Here is a 17792-nt window from a genome sequence, read left to right on the forward strand (position 1 = left end):
ATATGTCCCTGCCCACGGCAGGGGGGTTGGACTAGATGACCTTTAGAGGTCCCTTCCAACCCAAACTATTCTAGGATTCTATGGTTCTATGATCTTTTTTGAAATCAGCTGTTTGATATCTAATCAGTCCAAGATGTGGCAATAATGTTTGAGAGGAATGGTGAAACTTTCCTGTATAGTTTCTGTTTATCTAATTCGTGCCACCAATCTCTAATACAAATATACATCAAGAACTCCAAACAAAAGCCTAACAAAATCACCGTTTTTTTTCCCTTTGGCCCTGTCTTGAATTCAGTTGAAAGCATGAGGTTCAGGATTTCAGGAGAGAACTATCCACGAACACCTTCCTAGCAAACCCAGTGTTTGAAACTTGGGCAGATTTACTCAGCTTTTATGAAACTCGGATGATTTTTCAGGGAACTGAAATTGTAGGTATGTTCTGGACTCATTATTCATGGGGCTAAGATGTGAAGTAGAAAATCACCAGCAAACATTTAATGATCATTCATTTCACACGATGCTGTGTCCCATGCTTTGCCATTACTGCTGTGCTCAAGGCTGAACTCAACTCCCTGAGATTAAACCCATCCTTTCATTCAATTAAACACTGGTAGAGAGCCTCAAAACATAGGACAAGCAATAATTCGCCATCCAAAACAAAGGTATCAATGACTTTGCAGGGTACTGGTTGAACAGTTGAACTGGGGGGGCTGTGTAAGAAGGAGCAGATACAGCTTAGAAACAGAGAAAAGGGTCTGCAGAAGCAGCGTGCAAAAGCCTACTCTCAAATAATGGATAAAACAAGGAATTTTTTTCAGATTATCTTAATCCTCCTGTGTTCAGGAAAGCAGGACCTTGCACGTTCCTGCCAAATACACAGAATGCAATGGAAGATTGTAGATGCTGTTTGCTGTTTTTCTTCCTAGTTGGAACAACTTGCTTTTGTATCCTCCCCACAGTCTCGCCTACAGTTGTGTCAAAAGGGATAACAATAAAGCGAGCTGCTTTGGAGGAAAAGTGACTGACACCAGCTCCAGGGTGAAAAGGTAGAAAGCTGCTGCCCGTGCTCATGCGAATCCAGAAAGGAGTGCATGTGTGTTTGGAGAACTAAAAGAAGGAACACGGAGCAGTTGAATCCAAAGGGCTGTCTGGGTATGTGTGACTGCAGTAGAAATTACTATCAGACATAGCATTCATAATAATAACAGCAAAAGCAGTCCCGAGAGAGATGGAACAGGCTCGGGGATTTGATTCGAAGTTCGTGGAATTAAACAAGAAAACATCCACTGGATGTTTTCCACATCAGGCTCTGGACCAAGCCTTGGAAGGAAACATCAAAGGGATGATGCAGTTTTGCCAAACTTTTGTCATCTTGTCCTGGCTGTTTGCCCTAAGCTTCCTGCATAACCAATGGAAAAAGAAAGCGTGGCCGTTTAGCGTAGGATGAATTGCCTTTTCGATAGACCATCTTTCTCCACAGACTGTACAGAAAGCCTGGGTGTAGGATGATATTGTCTGCTAATCGTTGCTGCTGGGCGTTGTTAGCGTACGATGTCAGAGCTGTAACTTGAGAGGATTACTCAGGACGGTGTATCAGCCATGCCTGTTCTTCTGTGGCTGTTCACTTTTTGGTCACAGCTTCCATGCGACCTAGTTTGATTCACACTTCAGCAAAGCCTTTTGTAGGAGTATGCATATTCCAGGCTGGTGTAGCCAGCACAACATCTAACTTTCAGATGGCTAAATGATGGCTGTATGAATTTCATTCCTAACTCTAAACTAGGGAGCGAAAATCAGGCTGTTTCTGAATAAAAATAAAATATCCAGCTGGTGAAGAGATCGTACGAATCGAGATGTTCCTTGCAAGGCGTAAGGGCAGCACTCCACTTTACCTTCGCTCTTACACTGGACAGTGTAATGGACGGGGGTGTTGGTTTCCACAGGTTTCCAGACCACCTGCACTCCATCCTCGTAGACCTCCACGATGTCAGGGGGTGGAGGGCTGGGAGGAACCTCTGTCGAGAGGAGGCACAAAAACCAGTGACCGTTAGCAATAGCACTGCTGTGATACATACCTCTACACCTGGCATTTCTCAGTTACAGATACTCTTTTTTTATATATATATATATATAAAAAAAAAGTATACCTTTTTTTTACATATATACACATACACACCCCCCCCCAGTGGAACAGCAATTTAACCGTGCCTAATTAAAACTCAGTGTTAAGATTTTGAAGTCTGGTTCTAGAACCACACGGTTACTGGAGCGGCTCTGAATCGAGGAGAGAGACTAAAGAGCGAAGAAGAGGGAATGAACCCTGCAAAACGTGCCACGCTACCAGACAGCAAGGGCTGTGGCTGTGGACTAGAGCAGGCAAGGGAGAGATCGTCCTCTGAACCTATCTGCAGAAATCTCACCTCACGGGTATTTACAGGTCACATTTTTGGGCAGAAGTAATACCGACTTCTGTAGCTACTTCTTCTTTTACCTGCTTTTCTTATGATGCAAGAGGTGGATGCTGAGCCCAGGGAGTTTGTGGCCACACAGGTGTAAATACCAAAATCGTCAGCACCAACAGAGAGAATAGTTAACAGCTGGAAGTTTTTGAGCGTGGCTGAGATGAGGATCCGGCTGCTGCTGTGGACAGGTATCCCATCTGCAAAGCAGAAGATAGGAGAGACAATTACCCTGCAGATTTATATCAAGGTGTCTAAAACCCTCCCTGCACCCCTGTCCCAGAGGTTAGGGGCTCCCTGGAGGGATGTCAGTTCACCTCTGAACCAGTCGATGTGCAGGGAAGAGTGAGCCGCTGTCCGGCACGACAGCGTCACGCACTGTTCGACGGCAGCAGCCTGATCGATGAGCTCCTCAACGAATGAAGGTGCTGCAAAGAAGAGGAAAAGCAGTGATTCAGAATGGCCAGGAGGGCTATGTGGAAAATAAGTGCACGCAGGACATCAGAAAGCATTTTTAATTGGTTCAAGAACATTTCTGGTTCATGCTCTGGCATTCCTTTGACCACCGGTTGGAGAATCCTCTGGGCATTGGGCACACAGGTGCAGGAGCCCTGTTCAGCCCCATGGACGCAGTGTCACTGCTCATACATGATAATCCAGATGGATCTTGGAAGGGCCATGGGGAACATCTGCATTGCCCAGCCCTGCTGGTACAGCTAAGGCAGCAGAACAGCTCGGAGGAGAGGGAGCGCATGTCGCAGCAAGAGTTTTCTTCTGGCCTAGCTTAAATGTGGGGGCAAAACTAAATGATGGTATTTCAAGGATGAGGGGATCAGATCAAGACAACATGAGAAGAGAGAAGAAGAGATAAAAGATGGATATGGAAGGAGGAAAAAAACCATAGAGCATCAAATTTGCTGCTGTCTCCATGGGAAAGGGGGAGCTCAGGTTTTCTTCCGTGTTTCTCCAGGATTTTTTCTCCGCAGTGCCCAGGAGCTGCCAGCCTCACACGCCTGCCCTTCCCAGCGCTTGGCTGGGCTCTGCTGAATGCTGGGGCATTAACCTGACCTCAGAAAATGCTCCTGCTAGAGTCAAGGGGAAACTTGCCCGGGCAAAAGCAAGTTCAGCTTTGCTGACACGCCGTTTGGGGCTGCCCCACCATTTTTCATTTCATAGCTTTATAGCAGCGCGTCTGGCCCTTACAAATGCATGCAGGGCTGGGGCGTAGGAATTCACAGTTCCCTGCTTCTGCCATCCCACCCTTGGATACTCCATTTATTCTCTTTCTAGCTTACACATAGATTTTATTCCCTTGCAGTGGCTTCCTAGAATGGATCCAGTTTGCAAGCAATGCCAAGACAAGACGGTTTTAGCAAGGACATAGTTACGAGGTAAACAGAGGAGGCTGGCTCATATTGGATGAGTTGGTCCAGGTCATCTCAAGACAACCATTGCAGATCCATCCTTAGAAACTGGCCTTACACAGCACTGTCATATTCATTAATGACACTTCATGATAAAACTAACTGATGACTTATGCAGTAGCAATACCTTTCTCCTTTGGCATGAGGCTTGAGAACTTGAATGAAGAGAGTGCTGATTTCCTCTTCAGAGATCCTTCAGCCCCTGTTAACAGCTCTTTTTCTACTGCCTCACTTCCCAGCTCACCAAACTCTGTGTTGAGAAAGGATGAGAAGTCATTCAAGGCCATCGTTCTCCCTGTGGCATCCCGTTTACAGCAGACAGTTCTGCCGTTCACACATAAATAGCTCAGCAGTCACAGGTTTCCTTATTAACGAGCCTTCAGTCAACAGGGAAGGCTGTGACAGCTATTACAAACAGAATGATGTCCTGGAAGAACAGGGCATATCCAGGGATGGCAGAGAAGAAAGCACAGATTCTGTTGTGGAGTGTCATCAACTTAGGTAGTCAGGGAGACTTCACCGACGTCTCCCAGCCACTTTAGCCTTAAAGATTTACCGTGGTCAGATGATAACTGCAGAAGAAACTGCAGCAAGGAAAGCATCATCCAGCCCTGGCCTGCTTTTGTGCAAACTCAGACAGGGGAATCTGAACCACTTCCACCAGCAGATTAACCCAGCTGACTCTGCACTGAAATGAGTCAGTAACAGAGAGCTAGTGGTGGGGCTGAAGACCACTAATTTCATAACCTGCCACTGCCAGTTTTGCAATGACTGTCTAACCACAGCCTCAGATATGCTGGGGGAAAAAGGAAAAGGCAGATTTAGCAGAGCCCAGTTATAGCAGCAAATCTGTGAAGGCACAGAGCAAAATATTTACCTTCCTCTGCCTCTGGCTCAGGAGATGTCTTTCCTTTTAGGATTCTTGAAATATGGGCAACAGAAGCTTTTACTTTCTTCTTCAGACTCTGCTCCACTGACTGCTCCACTGAATGAGACCTTACATATGGCTTAAAGAGTCCTGTCTTCTTGTAGGAGGAGCTTTTCTGCTTACCACTTGAGTCCTTTTGGGGGCCATACATTTCTTTATGACTCTCTGACCCTTTCCCCATGGCTAATAAGTTAGTTGCCTTTGAATCCTCAGATATTTCCAAATGGTTCTTCCTGTTCTTGTCCTCTGCCTCTTCTCTGATGCACAGTCTTTTATCCTTGTGCAAATGTCCTGCAGGAGGTGACCTTGCCCTTTCGCCAAAAGGTATAAACCGTCTACCAGTTGGTTTGGGTGGAGGCTTCCTATAGTTCATAAATTCAAATGGAAAATAGACAATGTCATACAAATCAGAGAAATTCAAGTAGGCAGGCTCTACCTCTGATATGTCAAGTTTTGGAGTTCCACTGCCAAGACTGGGTGTTTCGTCCGACAGGTCTTTGATTTTTACTAAAGAAACTTCTGGGTGTTTACCAGTGTCCTTGCTCACTGACACTTGACTGGGTCTTTTTCCAGTGTCCAAGCTATCTGTTGAGGAAACACTCACTTGGCTAGGAGCGCGGATCTCAAATGCTAAGTCCTCCAGATGCTCACATTCATGAGGAACCGTCTGTGCTCCCTTCCCTTCCAGTACCACTGTCTCCTCACTCACAACAAGATAAGGTTCTGCAAGGTCATCCAGCTCAGAGACTTCTCCTCTTTTACCCCCTTGTACAGAAGGGAAGGAGGTGTCCTTGGGTGCTTGGTTACCTGGGTCTTTGGAGAACATCTCTGTGGGAGGAGAGGTGTGCTTTCTGCATTCCTCCTCACCGGAAACTGACTCTGCCCAAACATTCATCTCTTCAGAGAGGGAAACCATCTCATCCACTAAGCCCTCCAGCACAGCAGACTCCTCATCACTGTAGAAAGAAGACCTGTGATGTGAGAGCTCCTGACTTTGATCCCTGTGGAGCAACGGTGGGACAGTTTTTCCAGTACCACAGCTTCCACTTTCTAAGGCAACGCCTCTACCCTCACCATAAACCTTTCGATGTTCCTCATATTCTAGCTCATAGACTGCAGATGGAGCAATTTCTGGTTGTGAAGCAGTTAAGACACCTGGAGGCCCACGCTCCAGATCAGCAGAAACTCTGCCACTGGCATAGGCAGCCCTGTGCTGCTCAAACACCTGACGTCCAGTCTTGGGGAAAGGAGCAGGCGTAGTCTGTCCAGTTGCTTGGCTTCCACTTGCTGTCACAACAGATCTCACCTCACTGTGAAGTGATGCCTTTGGATGTTCTTGCTTCTTACTCTCACAGACCGATGGGAGGCCAGTATTTTGGGAGGACACGGTTCTAGCTGGGTGTCTGCTCTCCAGAACAGCAGGCACGGTGCCACTGCCTTCAGAAACCTTCTGGGGTTCAGCTCCCTTGATTTCAGCTTCGTGGGCCAAACTGGGAACAATCTCTGCGACAGCTGAGCTTTCACTCCTCAGAGCAGCAAGCCTCTCCTTGCTATGAGCTGGCCGTTCCCTTTCAGCCTGCCGTGCTGCATCGGAGACTGAAGTCAACATTGATTTTGGTGGTGCGACTTTTGGAACAACGAGGTGGTCTCCCTTCCGGATGGCAGATGCTGTGTCGACGTGAACAGGAACCCTCTTGTGCGCTTGGCTTTCACCATCATGAGCTGATGGTGGAGTGATTCCTATAATACCCGGTCCTTCATCCTCCAGGACAGCAGATCTCACCTCTTTATAGGTCTTCAGCTTCTGATGAGCACCTTCATCAGCTGTGTGCAGAGCAGTTAGGGTACCTGGCTGTTTGCCCACCAAGACAGTAGTTGCTGGAACACTTTGACCAGGAAGTTCCTGACTTTTGTCTTTACCTACTGGAAGTGAATCGATTTCTGTTTGTGGGCCTGTTAAAACAGCAGAGCTTTCAGGCCCCATGAAATCAGATTCGGCAACACCATGAGCAGAAGACTTCTCATGTGAATGTTTCTGCCTTTTGTCTTTCCAAGGTGGAACTGGGGCTGTCCTTTTGATAAGCAAGCTTCCACCTTTTAGATCCGGATGGATGTCAGTACTGTGAGCAGACTCCTGGGGCAGATACACGCCTCCTTTACTTGTAGGGGCTGACTTGGAGGTGGTCTCTGACTGTGAGAGAGTTGAAATGGACTGTTTGCCCTCCTGAAAAGCAGTGTCAGAGGCACTGCCAGGGGAAGATTTACCCTCCATGCTTTCGTGTTTTTGAGCTGTTGATGCAGTTACATCTGAGCACTGGGCAGTTAGAATGGGGCTTTTGCCTTCCAAATCTTCAGCTTCCTCCTCAATGTAAGTGGCTTTTGACTTCTTCAGTAAATGTTTCCTATTCTCGCTCCCATGAGGTGACGCTGGAAGTCTCTCTAGCTGTTGCACAAAAACAGCCGGACACCCATTACCCTCACATTGTGTGGAAGGAGGGGGCTGCTCTTCTGAACAATCCTTGCTGGCTCTCCTAAAGTCCTCTTGCTTTGAAGCATCTACAGAACATCCCTTGCCAGGCCCCGCAGAAATGTCGCAGTGGTCACTGCCTTCAGGGCAACTTTCCTGTGACAATATATCACAGTCTTCTTCCAAAATATCTTGTTCCCTCACTGATCTTGAGGCTCTCAGCCTGTAGTCATCCAGGGAACGGCTTCGGCTAGCACCGGCAATGGCAGGATGTGGTGGTTTCCTTGCAGTGTCAAACGAAGCTGATTTGGTCAATGAACCAAGCAGACTCTCCCTGTGATCATCTCCATCATCAGACTTGCCTTCTTCTTCTTCCAGTTCAAACTGCTCTAGAAGGGGTTCACGGAGACCACTGAGGGGCACCTTTGAATATCCAGCTTTCCGGAAAGTCCTTCTGGCTCTGTCCAGGTGCCTTCTGAACTCCCTGCCTGGTGAGGAAGGCCCCCTTGCAGGTAGCTCAGCTGCCTGGCTGTAGAAAGTGCTTTTAATGACACTCTGTCTAGGAACACATACAGGTGGCTTTTCTGTCCCATCCCCAGCCTTTTCAATTCTGTCCTTATCAGATATGTCTGTTTTTTCTTTCTGACATAGATGCGATGTGCTTTCTGTGGAAGTCTTCACTGATGAAGGCTCAGCAGCACCGCTTCTTTGGGACTGCTCTGCTTTTTCATCTCGAAGTCTGGGGTGGAGCCCCTCCTCTTTCTCCTTTAAGATACTTGCCATGAGCTCTTTGCTTTCTGTAGGTGATTTGTGCCCCACCTCAGTTTTCATTGAAGCATACTTCCTTCTCATGGGTTTTACTGGAGGGATTGAGGTTTTAGAGTGCTTCTCTTCACTTGCATGTTTCGGAGGCTCCTGTTGGCTTGGTGCATCAAATATGGACAAGTGCAGTTCGGGCGTAGAGCCAAAGTGCCTCTTCTTGGGGAAATGCGAGTTCTCGTTGTCTGAAGAAGAGCCGCTGGTACTGGATGAAGTGCTTTCTTCAATAAGATGTCGGGAGATGGCCAGGGAGGTGTTGTCGTGAGTCCTTTCTAGGATTTCTGGGATAGATCGCATTACCAGTATGGATTTATAGCACATCAGAGACCGCTGAAAAGCAAAACAAAATACAGCACAATCAGATGGAAACATGGTGGGAGTATGGTAAAGCAAGCATACCAAACTGAACTTCTGCACTCTTAAATACCACACGTACTAGTTTAATAACACATTGCCACCCTTTTGTACATATTGTCAATCCAGGCCTCATTTGCTCTCCAAGTCTTCCTCTTCTCTCATTCACAGAGGTGAAACTATATTGACTATATTGACTTCAGGGGACATACTTGCTGTTGTGAACGGGGAAGCAGGACCCTGCTTGAGATTTTCAAAGACAATCTGGCCGCTCAAAGCAGACGGAAAAGGAGTTTTTAACGGAACACATCAGATGAGAGCCTAGCTGGAGTAAATGGCCTTAAATCCGTTGACTGCAGCACAACCTACAGTGACTTAGGCCAACAGAAGACCTACCATACTGTAGGAGGTAGGATTCGTCTGCTCTAACTTCTGCCATGTGAGACATCTCAGTTGAAGCTGAGCAGCTGGCCTCCCCTTACAGCCAACAGAGAGAAACAGGCATCTTCAGAAGGCAACCAATCTGAGTATTTTAGAGAACTTCAGGAAAAGAGGATCTTCTTGGGACCTGCCTGTAATTCAGTACCAATTGCAAAGGCAGCTGGGGGTACCTAACTGAGACACAGCCATGCATCTTACAGGCACCTGCATTAGACCAGATGATTTCCAGGCAGTAAAAGCCTAGATAATTTATTTCTGCCACATCCATCGACCACTCTCTCCTGGGCTTATTCCCCATTCATACCCAAGCTGAGATCTCTGCTGTGCTCACTGTCCTAGCCCGATAGACTTTAAAAGGTGCAAATGTAATTAAAGATAAATATAACTAAAAAGAACCAACATAGATTAAGGCCAACTCACCTGCCACTTGCTCCGAGCCACAATGAATTTGAGCTGCTTGGTATTGATGAAATGAGCTGCTTCGAGGGGGAGATTATGCTGCCAGGGGGAATGAGAGGAAAATCATTGGTTAAAAAATCCTGACTTCATTTCCTGGGAAGTTTTTTTTTTAGGGTTCCCTCCTTCCAGAATTGTTTAATTTAGGAAAGTTACAATAGACCAAATGCTACAATCCCCTCATGGCTAAATTGTAGACAATCTCAGCTTTTCAATGATAAAAGCAAGCCCTGTTCAATGCATGTGATTAAATTCCTTCTTTTTGTTAATTTTTAGTTCTTCACCTTAGCAATTTAAGGCATTGGAATATAAACCATAACTTTGCTCTGCAAAGCCACAGTTTCCTTTCTATACAGACATGTTCTATCTGCTCATGTTGGTAGTAATCTTTATCTTTTGAAAGGAAAGATATCTTGGCATGTAAACACCGATGTGTCTCCTCTTTCTGGAGAGCCATGCCTGAGCTGCTCTGTAGGACAGAAAGTAGGAGACCAAGAGAAAAAATAAACCAGCAAATAATATCAAGCAGCTTTAAAAGCTGCCCCTCCAAAGGTCTCTTCCAACCTCAATATTTTTAATGACTCTACTAAGGAACCAGGACAAACTTACCATGAACCACTTGTGGGAAAGACAGTCCAAAGCACTAGGCCTGGCTCTGAAAAGAGAAAAGATCACCGTTCTAGTAGCAAGTCACTTTCAACAGCAACCACAAGATCTTCCTGAAGGTGCCTGCTTCACGTGGACACACGCATACACTTTTGTGTATGTCCTTAGGCTGCTGTTTTAGAGCTGAGAAGCCAAACAGACAGACAGAGGCTTTCAACCCAAGGTTTCCTTCCCTTGAGGTGAAACGATCCTCCTTTTTCAGTCTGAGACTCCCTGCAGATCCTCAGGAAGACCCCATGGCACTCTGCAGGGAGCCCGTTCAAGGGTGTCGAGAGCAGCCCTAAGAGTGACTTTGACTCTTTAGGTGGCCAGAGCAAAAATAGCTTTGGCAGCAAGCAGAAAGAAGAGAAATGAAATCAAAAAGCAAGTGCCTGCAAACTTGCCTTCAAGCCACCATTTGTACTTGAAATTGCTTAATGAATGTGGTTAATATTATTTAATTCTCATATAGCTCCCTCTATACCAGTCCTTGCTCTTCCCACTTCTCTACGTCATTTCAGAAACTCATCTGCCTGGAGAAGTCAGGGAGTAAGGACATCACCATACCACAAACAGGCCAATTTGGCAAATTGCTGAGTTGTGTTTTGGGTAATGGGGAATAATAAAGAAGAACTAGGGCATAACGCACCACATCTCACTCAGCTTTCTACTTTTCCAAACCACCGCAGCTCTGATGAGCTGAGACCTGCCTGCTGAGACACCAACATCTTTGCACGCTGGCTGTAGGAAGCACAAAAGTGCACTCACTCGGGGTGCTGCTGTAGGATCCCTTTCATAAAGTCCTTTGCATCTTCACTCAAGTGAACAAAATCAGGAGTGGTCCATGAAATTTCCCCGTTCTGGATATTTAGAAGCGTTCCTCTGTCGTTCTCCCCAGCAAATGGAGACTTGCACGTTAGGCTTATTTATTGAACACCATAAAATAAAAGGAGACAGACTTTAGACTTCTATTTGCTGTTTAAATGACAGAAGCACAAATGCTTACGTGGGGCTTTAAAATGCTTGAGGGACTCCATGCGTGGGACTTGCAATGCTTGTGAGCAGTGCGTCCACTAACAGAGCATCTTCCACCCCAGCATTACATGGCACTTAACTGAATTATTTATCCCTGTGTCACAGATAAGGAATTAAGGGTTTGATTTTGCACAGCTGCAGTAGGGTGCTGGCTAAAACAGGCAAGGGGAAGACTGAACCTCACCCACCGCTCTCATCGCTAGCTGCAAGGAGAGCAGCTGGCAGGTCTTCAAGCAGGGACAGTGACCAAAGCCCTGGGCAACCAGGAAAGAACGAGTAAAGGAGAAAACCACAAAAGAAATTGCCCTTGTTATAGAAGGACTCAATGCTTCACTCAAATCCCTCACTTGAAGGTATTGGAGGGCTCTGACTGACAAAGGGATATTGAATGAGTCTTTCCAAGAAGATTTATTTACCTTAAATATGTGATGACTCCAGCAGCCCTGAGGAGGGAGGGAACACAAATGTCAGGTGTTCATCACTATTTCTCCATCCTTCTCAAGCACACAGCCCCTCTTCCTACCACTAGACACCCTGGCACAATAAGACCACCTTCTTCTCCTCACCTTTCCAAGGAAAATAAATCCCAAAAGCTATTGTTTTCACCCTTCAATTTTTTTCCCTTCAACGTTTTTAAAAATTGTTCTCAAGTAATCCTCCATTTTTAAAGCACAGATAGAGGAGAAGACTCAAAATACTTTTTTGGAGTTTGTTTGCCTTTTCTAGAAAGCCCCTTAGGGCTTTTCATCCTCCCTAGTTGCCACCTCTAATAAAGATCATCTTCTCTAAGATGCTCCTTTGCTTTAATTGGCTGGTCAGAGTTCAATTATGGTTGAACAAAATAGAAGGAGCTTTAAAGAGCCCTGACAGGTTTTGCATTCTCAGTGTTCACTTTCAGTTTCCTGCGTTATTTATCACTACTCCATTTAATTATTAACAATAAATGGAAATTCAGGCCATCTAGGGCAAAAGCTTTGTAGAAAGATGACAGGTTACCAGATATCGGTTGCTTTTGACACTGGTGACTGAGAAACAATTTCTGGGGCAACAAACTCCGGAGACCCGTATTTGCTGAACTGGGGCTCAAAGGGCGTGATCTTCTGAGCAAATCCGAAGTCACAGAGCTTAAGGTCTTCCCTTTCAGGATAAACCATGAGGATATTCAGCGGCTAGTAAATGAACAAAATAAAAGGGAGAAACTTTTCTTGAAAGCAGGCGATATTTTCAGTTGTAAGTAAGAATAATTCGAATTGAGAACGCCCATTCCCTGACCAACAAGAGGCTATGGGAAGCTAGACCTGCCATTGCACGTTACCTTAATGTCCAAATGAAGGACGTTGTTGTCATGAAGATATTTGATTCCTTCCAAAATTTGCTTGATGTACAACTTGACCTAAAAATTAAATAAATTTTTAAATAATTATTAAACATTATTAGTAAATAAGAGGGTCCCTGATTCCACCAACATTTTTAATATATGGGAGAGGGAGAGATTGATCTAGAAATACTTTTAAAACTAGAATGAACTTCTTATATTAGTCTTGCAGTTGAAGTAAGGTGTGAACCAAACATTACCCCGTGGAATGAAGCTGTGCCTCGTGTCTGACCACACTGCCCTGCTGGAGCCTTCTATATGTGAAAAAGCCCTTACTTTAAAAAAAAACCCACAACCCTACAAACATACAAAAAAGAGATACAGAAATCTTCAGGTCTGATGAACCTTATCAACTGTCTAACTCAAATTCAGCTCTGGCTTGGTGTAAATCAGGCAAACACATTTAAAACACAAATACATTTTAAAACTATGTTGTAAACCTATTTTCTTGACCGTATGTAAATGTAATCTGACTATGACTGAACAAGGAGTGAAGATTTACAGCTAGCTTCAGCTTTGGAAGTCCTCTATCTTTGACATTTTATAGTGTTAGCTGACATTTGATCTTTAAAGGTCCTTTCCAACCCAAACCATTCTATGGTTCTGTGATATTTCCCTCTGAGTATTTCTAAGAAAAATCAATTTTACCAATAAATATGGGACACCTGGCTACTAGACGGGAGATGTGAAACATTTTGAACTTTGAGCACCAAGGATCTCAAAAAAAAATCCCTTAGAAACCATAATTTCAGCCCTCGTTTTGGGGACTGAAAAGGAGTGAAGTACGGTTGCGAGGGGATAAAGCGTTATTAAGCAAGTGAAGATACAGGAGCTTCTGGTGACAGATAGCAAAGAAATGATGATAATAGAGCAAATATCAGCTGTATTAGGCTGAATGCAATGCTGATGGTCAAAACCACCGGCTGTTTCTAGTTATTCCCTGAAGAAGCTCAACTTATTAATGAAAGCTGGTGGGAACACATTTTAAAGGCTGATTCTGTTTTGACAGATTATCACCGGTTCAAGGACATTCTTCATATTCAAAAAGGAAAATGCAGCTGGAAGGTACTGTAGTGGTACCCACCAACTCTGGTCTTTCAAATGAGAAAGAAAGATTACCTCTGCCTCAGTGACGACGCTCTTCTTGAATAAACGGTCAAGGAGCTCTTCGCTGGAGCATCTGACAATGGCATTAAGGGAAAACAGAACTACAGTTAAATGTTTATTTTTACTTTGTAATCACCTCTATCCAGCTAACAGCAGAATTCATGAGGTGATCTCAGGCAACGTGATGTGCATGTAATTCATTAAAGTCTCTATTGCAGCAGTGTCCTTCTTGCAGAACTGGGCTGCTCTAAACCTGTGATCCCTACAAGCGGGAGAACGGTATCGCTGGTGCTAAAATCTACCTGTTGGCTGTGGGCTTTTCTGCCCTGCACTGCATTTTCCTGGTGCTCACCCAGACTGGATCTCATGGAAACAGAGTCCTTCACTTCCAGACATTTCAGAAAAGAGTTTTGGTGCTTAACGACTCGTTCACACTTGTATATACAAGTATCATGATTTTTCCTAAAGCAGCAGAAACATAGTACTTCACTGAAGATGTCACACAGCTATGCTACCCTGCAGTGCAGAGAAAGATTGTGCGTGTCCTTTTATCTCAGCAAAACCTAAAAATGGTTAATTGCTTAGTTATTTCATAAATGAGCTCTACCTAGTACTTCCCAGCCTCCTCAGACAAGGAGCACAGAAAAGGATACAACTCCAGAATCAAAATCAGTGTTTTTCGCGTTTCATACTGATCCAGGAGCCTGGTAATTCTGTCATGGGACAGAGAGGCAAGAATATCCCTCTCTTGATGCGCTCGAGCCTTCGTTTTGCTTCGTAGAGGTATGAATTTGGCAGCACAAGACACTCTGTTCCCTTTGTGTACAACTCGTTTCACAAAGCTGAAGCAGCCCCTGTGTAAAAATCAAAGGACAAGCCCTGCTCAGACTTGGTTCAAAGCCCTCTGCACAGCAGGTGTAGACCTTTCCACGTCCCGGCCTTTGACAGCTCCCTACTGCTCAGGGCTTACATTCTCCAACATAAAAAGCTCATTTTCCTGTATGTGAGGTGCTATTGCCCTCTCCTGGCTGTCTCCAAAACTAAGCAACGAGTTCACAGCAAGGGAAAAGCTGTTTCAGGTGATACAGCCTTGTGCTGACAAAGGCTGATGCTCTTGGATCCCTTGGACGGACACGGCGCTTGTGCATGTGTCGCTATGGGCTTGTGATGCTAACATTGCCAAGAAGCCATACCTGGGCACCTATCCTGCCAGCCTCTGGCTGGTATTTTTTCTGGTTGGAGCTACCTGGACCTATGGGCTGTATGGACTCTCCCATCCTCTGTCAGAAACCTCAGGAAAGTGTTTCCAGCACACCTGCAATGGGGTGACCTCCCACTTCTGCCAGTACTTTCACCATTTCAGACTCTTCCACAGCAGGGCCCACCTCTGCCTCTGGTTACACATGCTCAGCAGCTCAGATGGGCAATGAGATATTCTCCGGCAGTGACGCTATAAAGTTGGAAAATCCATTTACCTTCCAATCTCCTGCTTAACCTCATAAAGGGAATGGAGCTTTCTCCTGGTGGCCACTTTCTTTGCTGCTTGGTCTTTCTTAGCTTTGGAAATGAAGGAAATATAAGTGTTAATATTCAGACAACAATGCCTTGCTAATAGCCTGCAAAGTTATTACAGGACAATTGAAGGCAGGAAAAATTACAGGGGTCCTCTAAACTTCTGCACAGAATTAAGTGGAGCTGTTCGATGACAGAACCTGTCAATATGAACGTTGGGGCTGCATCTTCACCTGACATAAATCAGAAGAGCCAAGCTAAAGAGCAGACCACCACCAGAGACATGGCCCCACTTATTTCTGTGGCCCATTGTATCAGTTCGTCATGTAGCCTGAAGCAGGGAGAAAAAAAAAAATCTCATTTGTGTGTATATATATAGAATCATAGAATAGAGTCATAGAATCATTGAGGTTGGAAAAGACCTCTAAGATCATCGAGTCCACCCATCGCCCCAACCCCACCATGTCCACTAAACCATGTCCCTAAGTGCCTCATCTACTCGTCTTTTAAATACCTCCAGGGATGGGGACTCCACCACTTCCCTGGGCAGCCTGGTCCAATGTTTAACCACTCTTTCAGTAAAGACATTTTTCCTCACGTCCAATCTAAACCTCCCCTGGCACACCTTGAGGCCATTTCCTCTCGTCCTATCGCCTGTTACTTGGGAGAAGAGACCGACCCCCACCTCGCTACAACCTCCTTTCAGGTAGTTGTAGAGAGCGATGAGGTCTCCCCTCAGCCTCCTTTTCTCCAGGCTAAACAACCCCAGTTCCCTCAGCCGCTCCTCATAAGACTTGTTCTCCAGACCCTTCACCAGCCTCGTTGCCCTTCTCTGGACACGCTCCAGCACCTCAACGTCCTTCTTGTAGTGAGGGGCCCAAAACTGAACACAGTGTTCGAGGTGCGGCCTCACCAGGGCCAAGTACAGGGGCACGATATACGTAGGTCATTAGACCAATTGCTTTTATATTGGATCCTGCCATACTGGTAATATACAAATGCTACGCAGGAATACGGAGCAGATGATACCATATGGGTACCAGAAGATGACTGCAACAGAGTACGTATTGCGTTGGCTACGGAAGCAACTCCTGCAGCTGAAAGAATGACATTACCTTCGTGTATGATAAGCTCTGCCTTGCACAAAACCTCCCCTCCTGCATTTTTGGCAACACAGGTATAAACACCACCATCTTCTGGGACAGCATTGTCCATGACTAAGAAATACGTTGTTCCTTCCTTCCCTTGACGGAGCCTGTTGCTGTCTGTCAGCAACGAAGTGCCCTGAAAGAATGAAATGACATTTTGGCACTGGAAAAACCAAGATGGAAACAGACATTTCTTCTCTTCAAGACACGAGATACAGGAGCAGAGCTACAACACAGACCTTTCAGGCTAACAAATCTCACTAACAAAATCCTGGCTGAAGAAGTCCCCCATGTCTTAACTGTTTCTCTGCTTCCACATTACCCAATAACATTTTTGTTTCATAACCCATTCGTACGAATACAGGCTTGGGAGGGATCACCAGGGCTATGTGGTTTATTCTTCAGCTCTCCCAGCACACCATGCCTGAGCAGTCGGCCCAGGGAGCACGAGGATCAGCTACTTTGCTCCTGCCTGGTCTCCAGCTTGTGCTGGCACTAGTGCTGCATAATATATTCATAAACGCTACGAAAAAAGGGACAGGAGGGAGTGTGTGTGACACAGAGAGCAGATTATGAAGATTTGCAAAAGGACCTTACGAGACCACCTGTCTGGGCAGTAAAATGTACATTTAAATACATAACGTCTATAATACAGTAAATGTAAAGTGATGCAGCCCTATTCCCCCACATGAAATGTCAGTCTCTGAGCTGTTCCTTGTTACACTGGAGCAAAACTTTGAGTTACAGTAGATCACTCTGTGGCAGCACCAGCTCAGTGCTTGGCAGCAGTCAAAAAGTACCAGATGTTAGAAATTATTAGGGAAGAAATAAAGAATAAGACAGAAGGCATCATCTTATAAATCCTTGGTTTGCCCGGGGTGTGGTACTGTTGCAGCAATGTTCTTTCTGTAACAGCTTCCAGATGAGGATTGACAGAGCACGTTGGGGCTCTTCAGCTGGAAGGGAGCCTCTAGCAAGATGACACGATAGAGCTGTACAGAATTATGAATAGCCTAGTGAGTGGGCAGGGATTAACTTTTCCTGGTACAAGACGTAAGAGCCAACACACGAAGCTTGTGGTAAATATGTACAGAACAGCCAAAAAGAGGTGGTACTTCAGGCAGCATACTGTCATTGGGTTGAACTCCTTGACAAAGGACACTGTACATGCAAGACGTTTGTGTGGGTGCAAGAGACTAGCTAAGCATGTGGAGAGCTTTACTGTGGGTTAGTAAACAGATAAAAGTTCAGCTAGCTTGCATTAACTCTGAGCTGAAAATGTCAGAGATTGCAAGAATATTAACAGGGTATATCATATATTCTTGCCTTGTTCTTATTCTTTTCAAGGTGTTCAGGTGTGTGCATGTGCATGTATGTGTGTGTGTGTGTGTGAGGGGGTTCTTTGCATTTGTCCTTGTTTTTTAAGGTTATTTTATTTGTCTGAGTAGCTCATCCTTGCACTTCCCACACAGAAGAAAAATGTGTTTACATTTTACATTTACATTTACATTGTACACACAGAATAAAACTTGTGTGTACAAAACACTTAATTGGACAGAATAGTTACAGACAATCATTATAGAACAACACTGGCTTATTTCAGGGGCACGACAATATTTGGA

At 45.2% G+C, this 17792-nt stretch overlaps 1 protein-coding gene across 1 annotated transcript in view; it reads right to left on the reverse strand.

Moving 5' to 3' along the window:
* OBSCN (obscurin, cytoskeletal calmodulin and titin-interacting RhoGEF) overlaps positions 1-17792 on the reverse strand; it is a 214003-nt gene that overhangs the window by 10558 nt on the left and 185653 nt on the right. Inside the window, 15 exon segments of the mRNA XM_019471183.1 lie at positions 1893-2015; positions 2492-2659; positions 2777-2887; positions 4011-4133; positions 4761-8427; positions 9313-9390; positions 9958-10003; positions 10762-10914; positions 11445-11471; positions 12025-12197; positions 12344-12421; positions 13523-13583; positions 14164-14364; positions 14986-15067; positions 16138-16306. Coding sequence (XP_019326728.1) covers positions 1893-2015; positions 2492-2659; positions 2777-2887; positions 4011-4133; positions 4761-8427; positions 9313-9390; positions 9958-10003; positions 10762-10914; positions 11445-11471; positions 12025-12197; positions 12344-12421; positions 13523-13583; positions 14164-14364; positions 14986-15067; positions 16138-16306 — 5260 coding nt within the window.

This window comes from Aptenodytes forsteri, unplaced genomic scaffold, assembly GCF_000699145.1.
Source record: "Aptenodytes forsteri isolate BGI_AS27 unplaced genomic scaffold, ASM69914v1 Scaffold80, whole genome shotgun sequence".
Taxonomy (NCBI): domain Eukaryota; kingdom Metazoa; phylum Chordata; class Aves; order Sphenisciformes; family Spheniscidae; genus Aptenodytes; species Aptenodytes forsteri.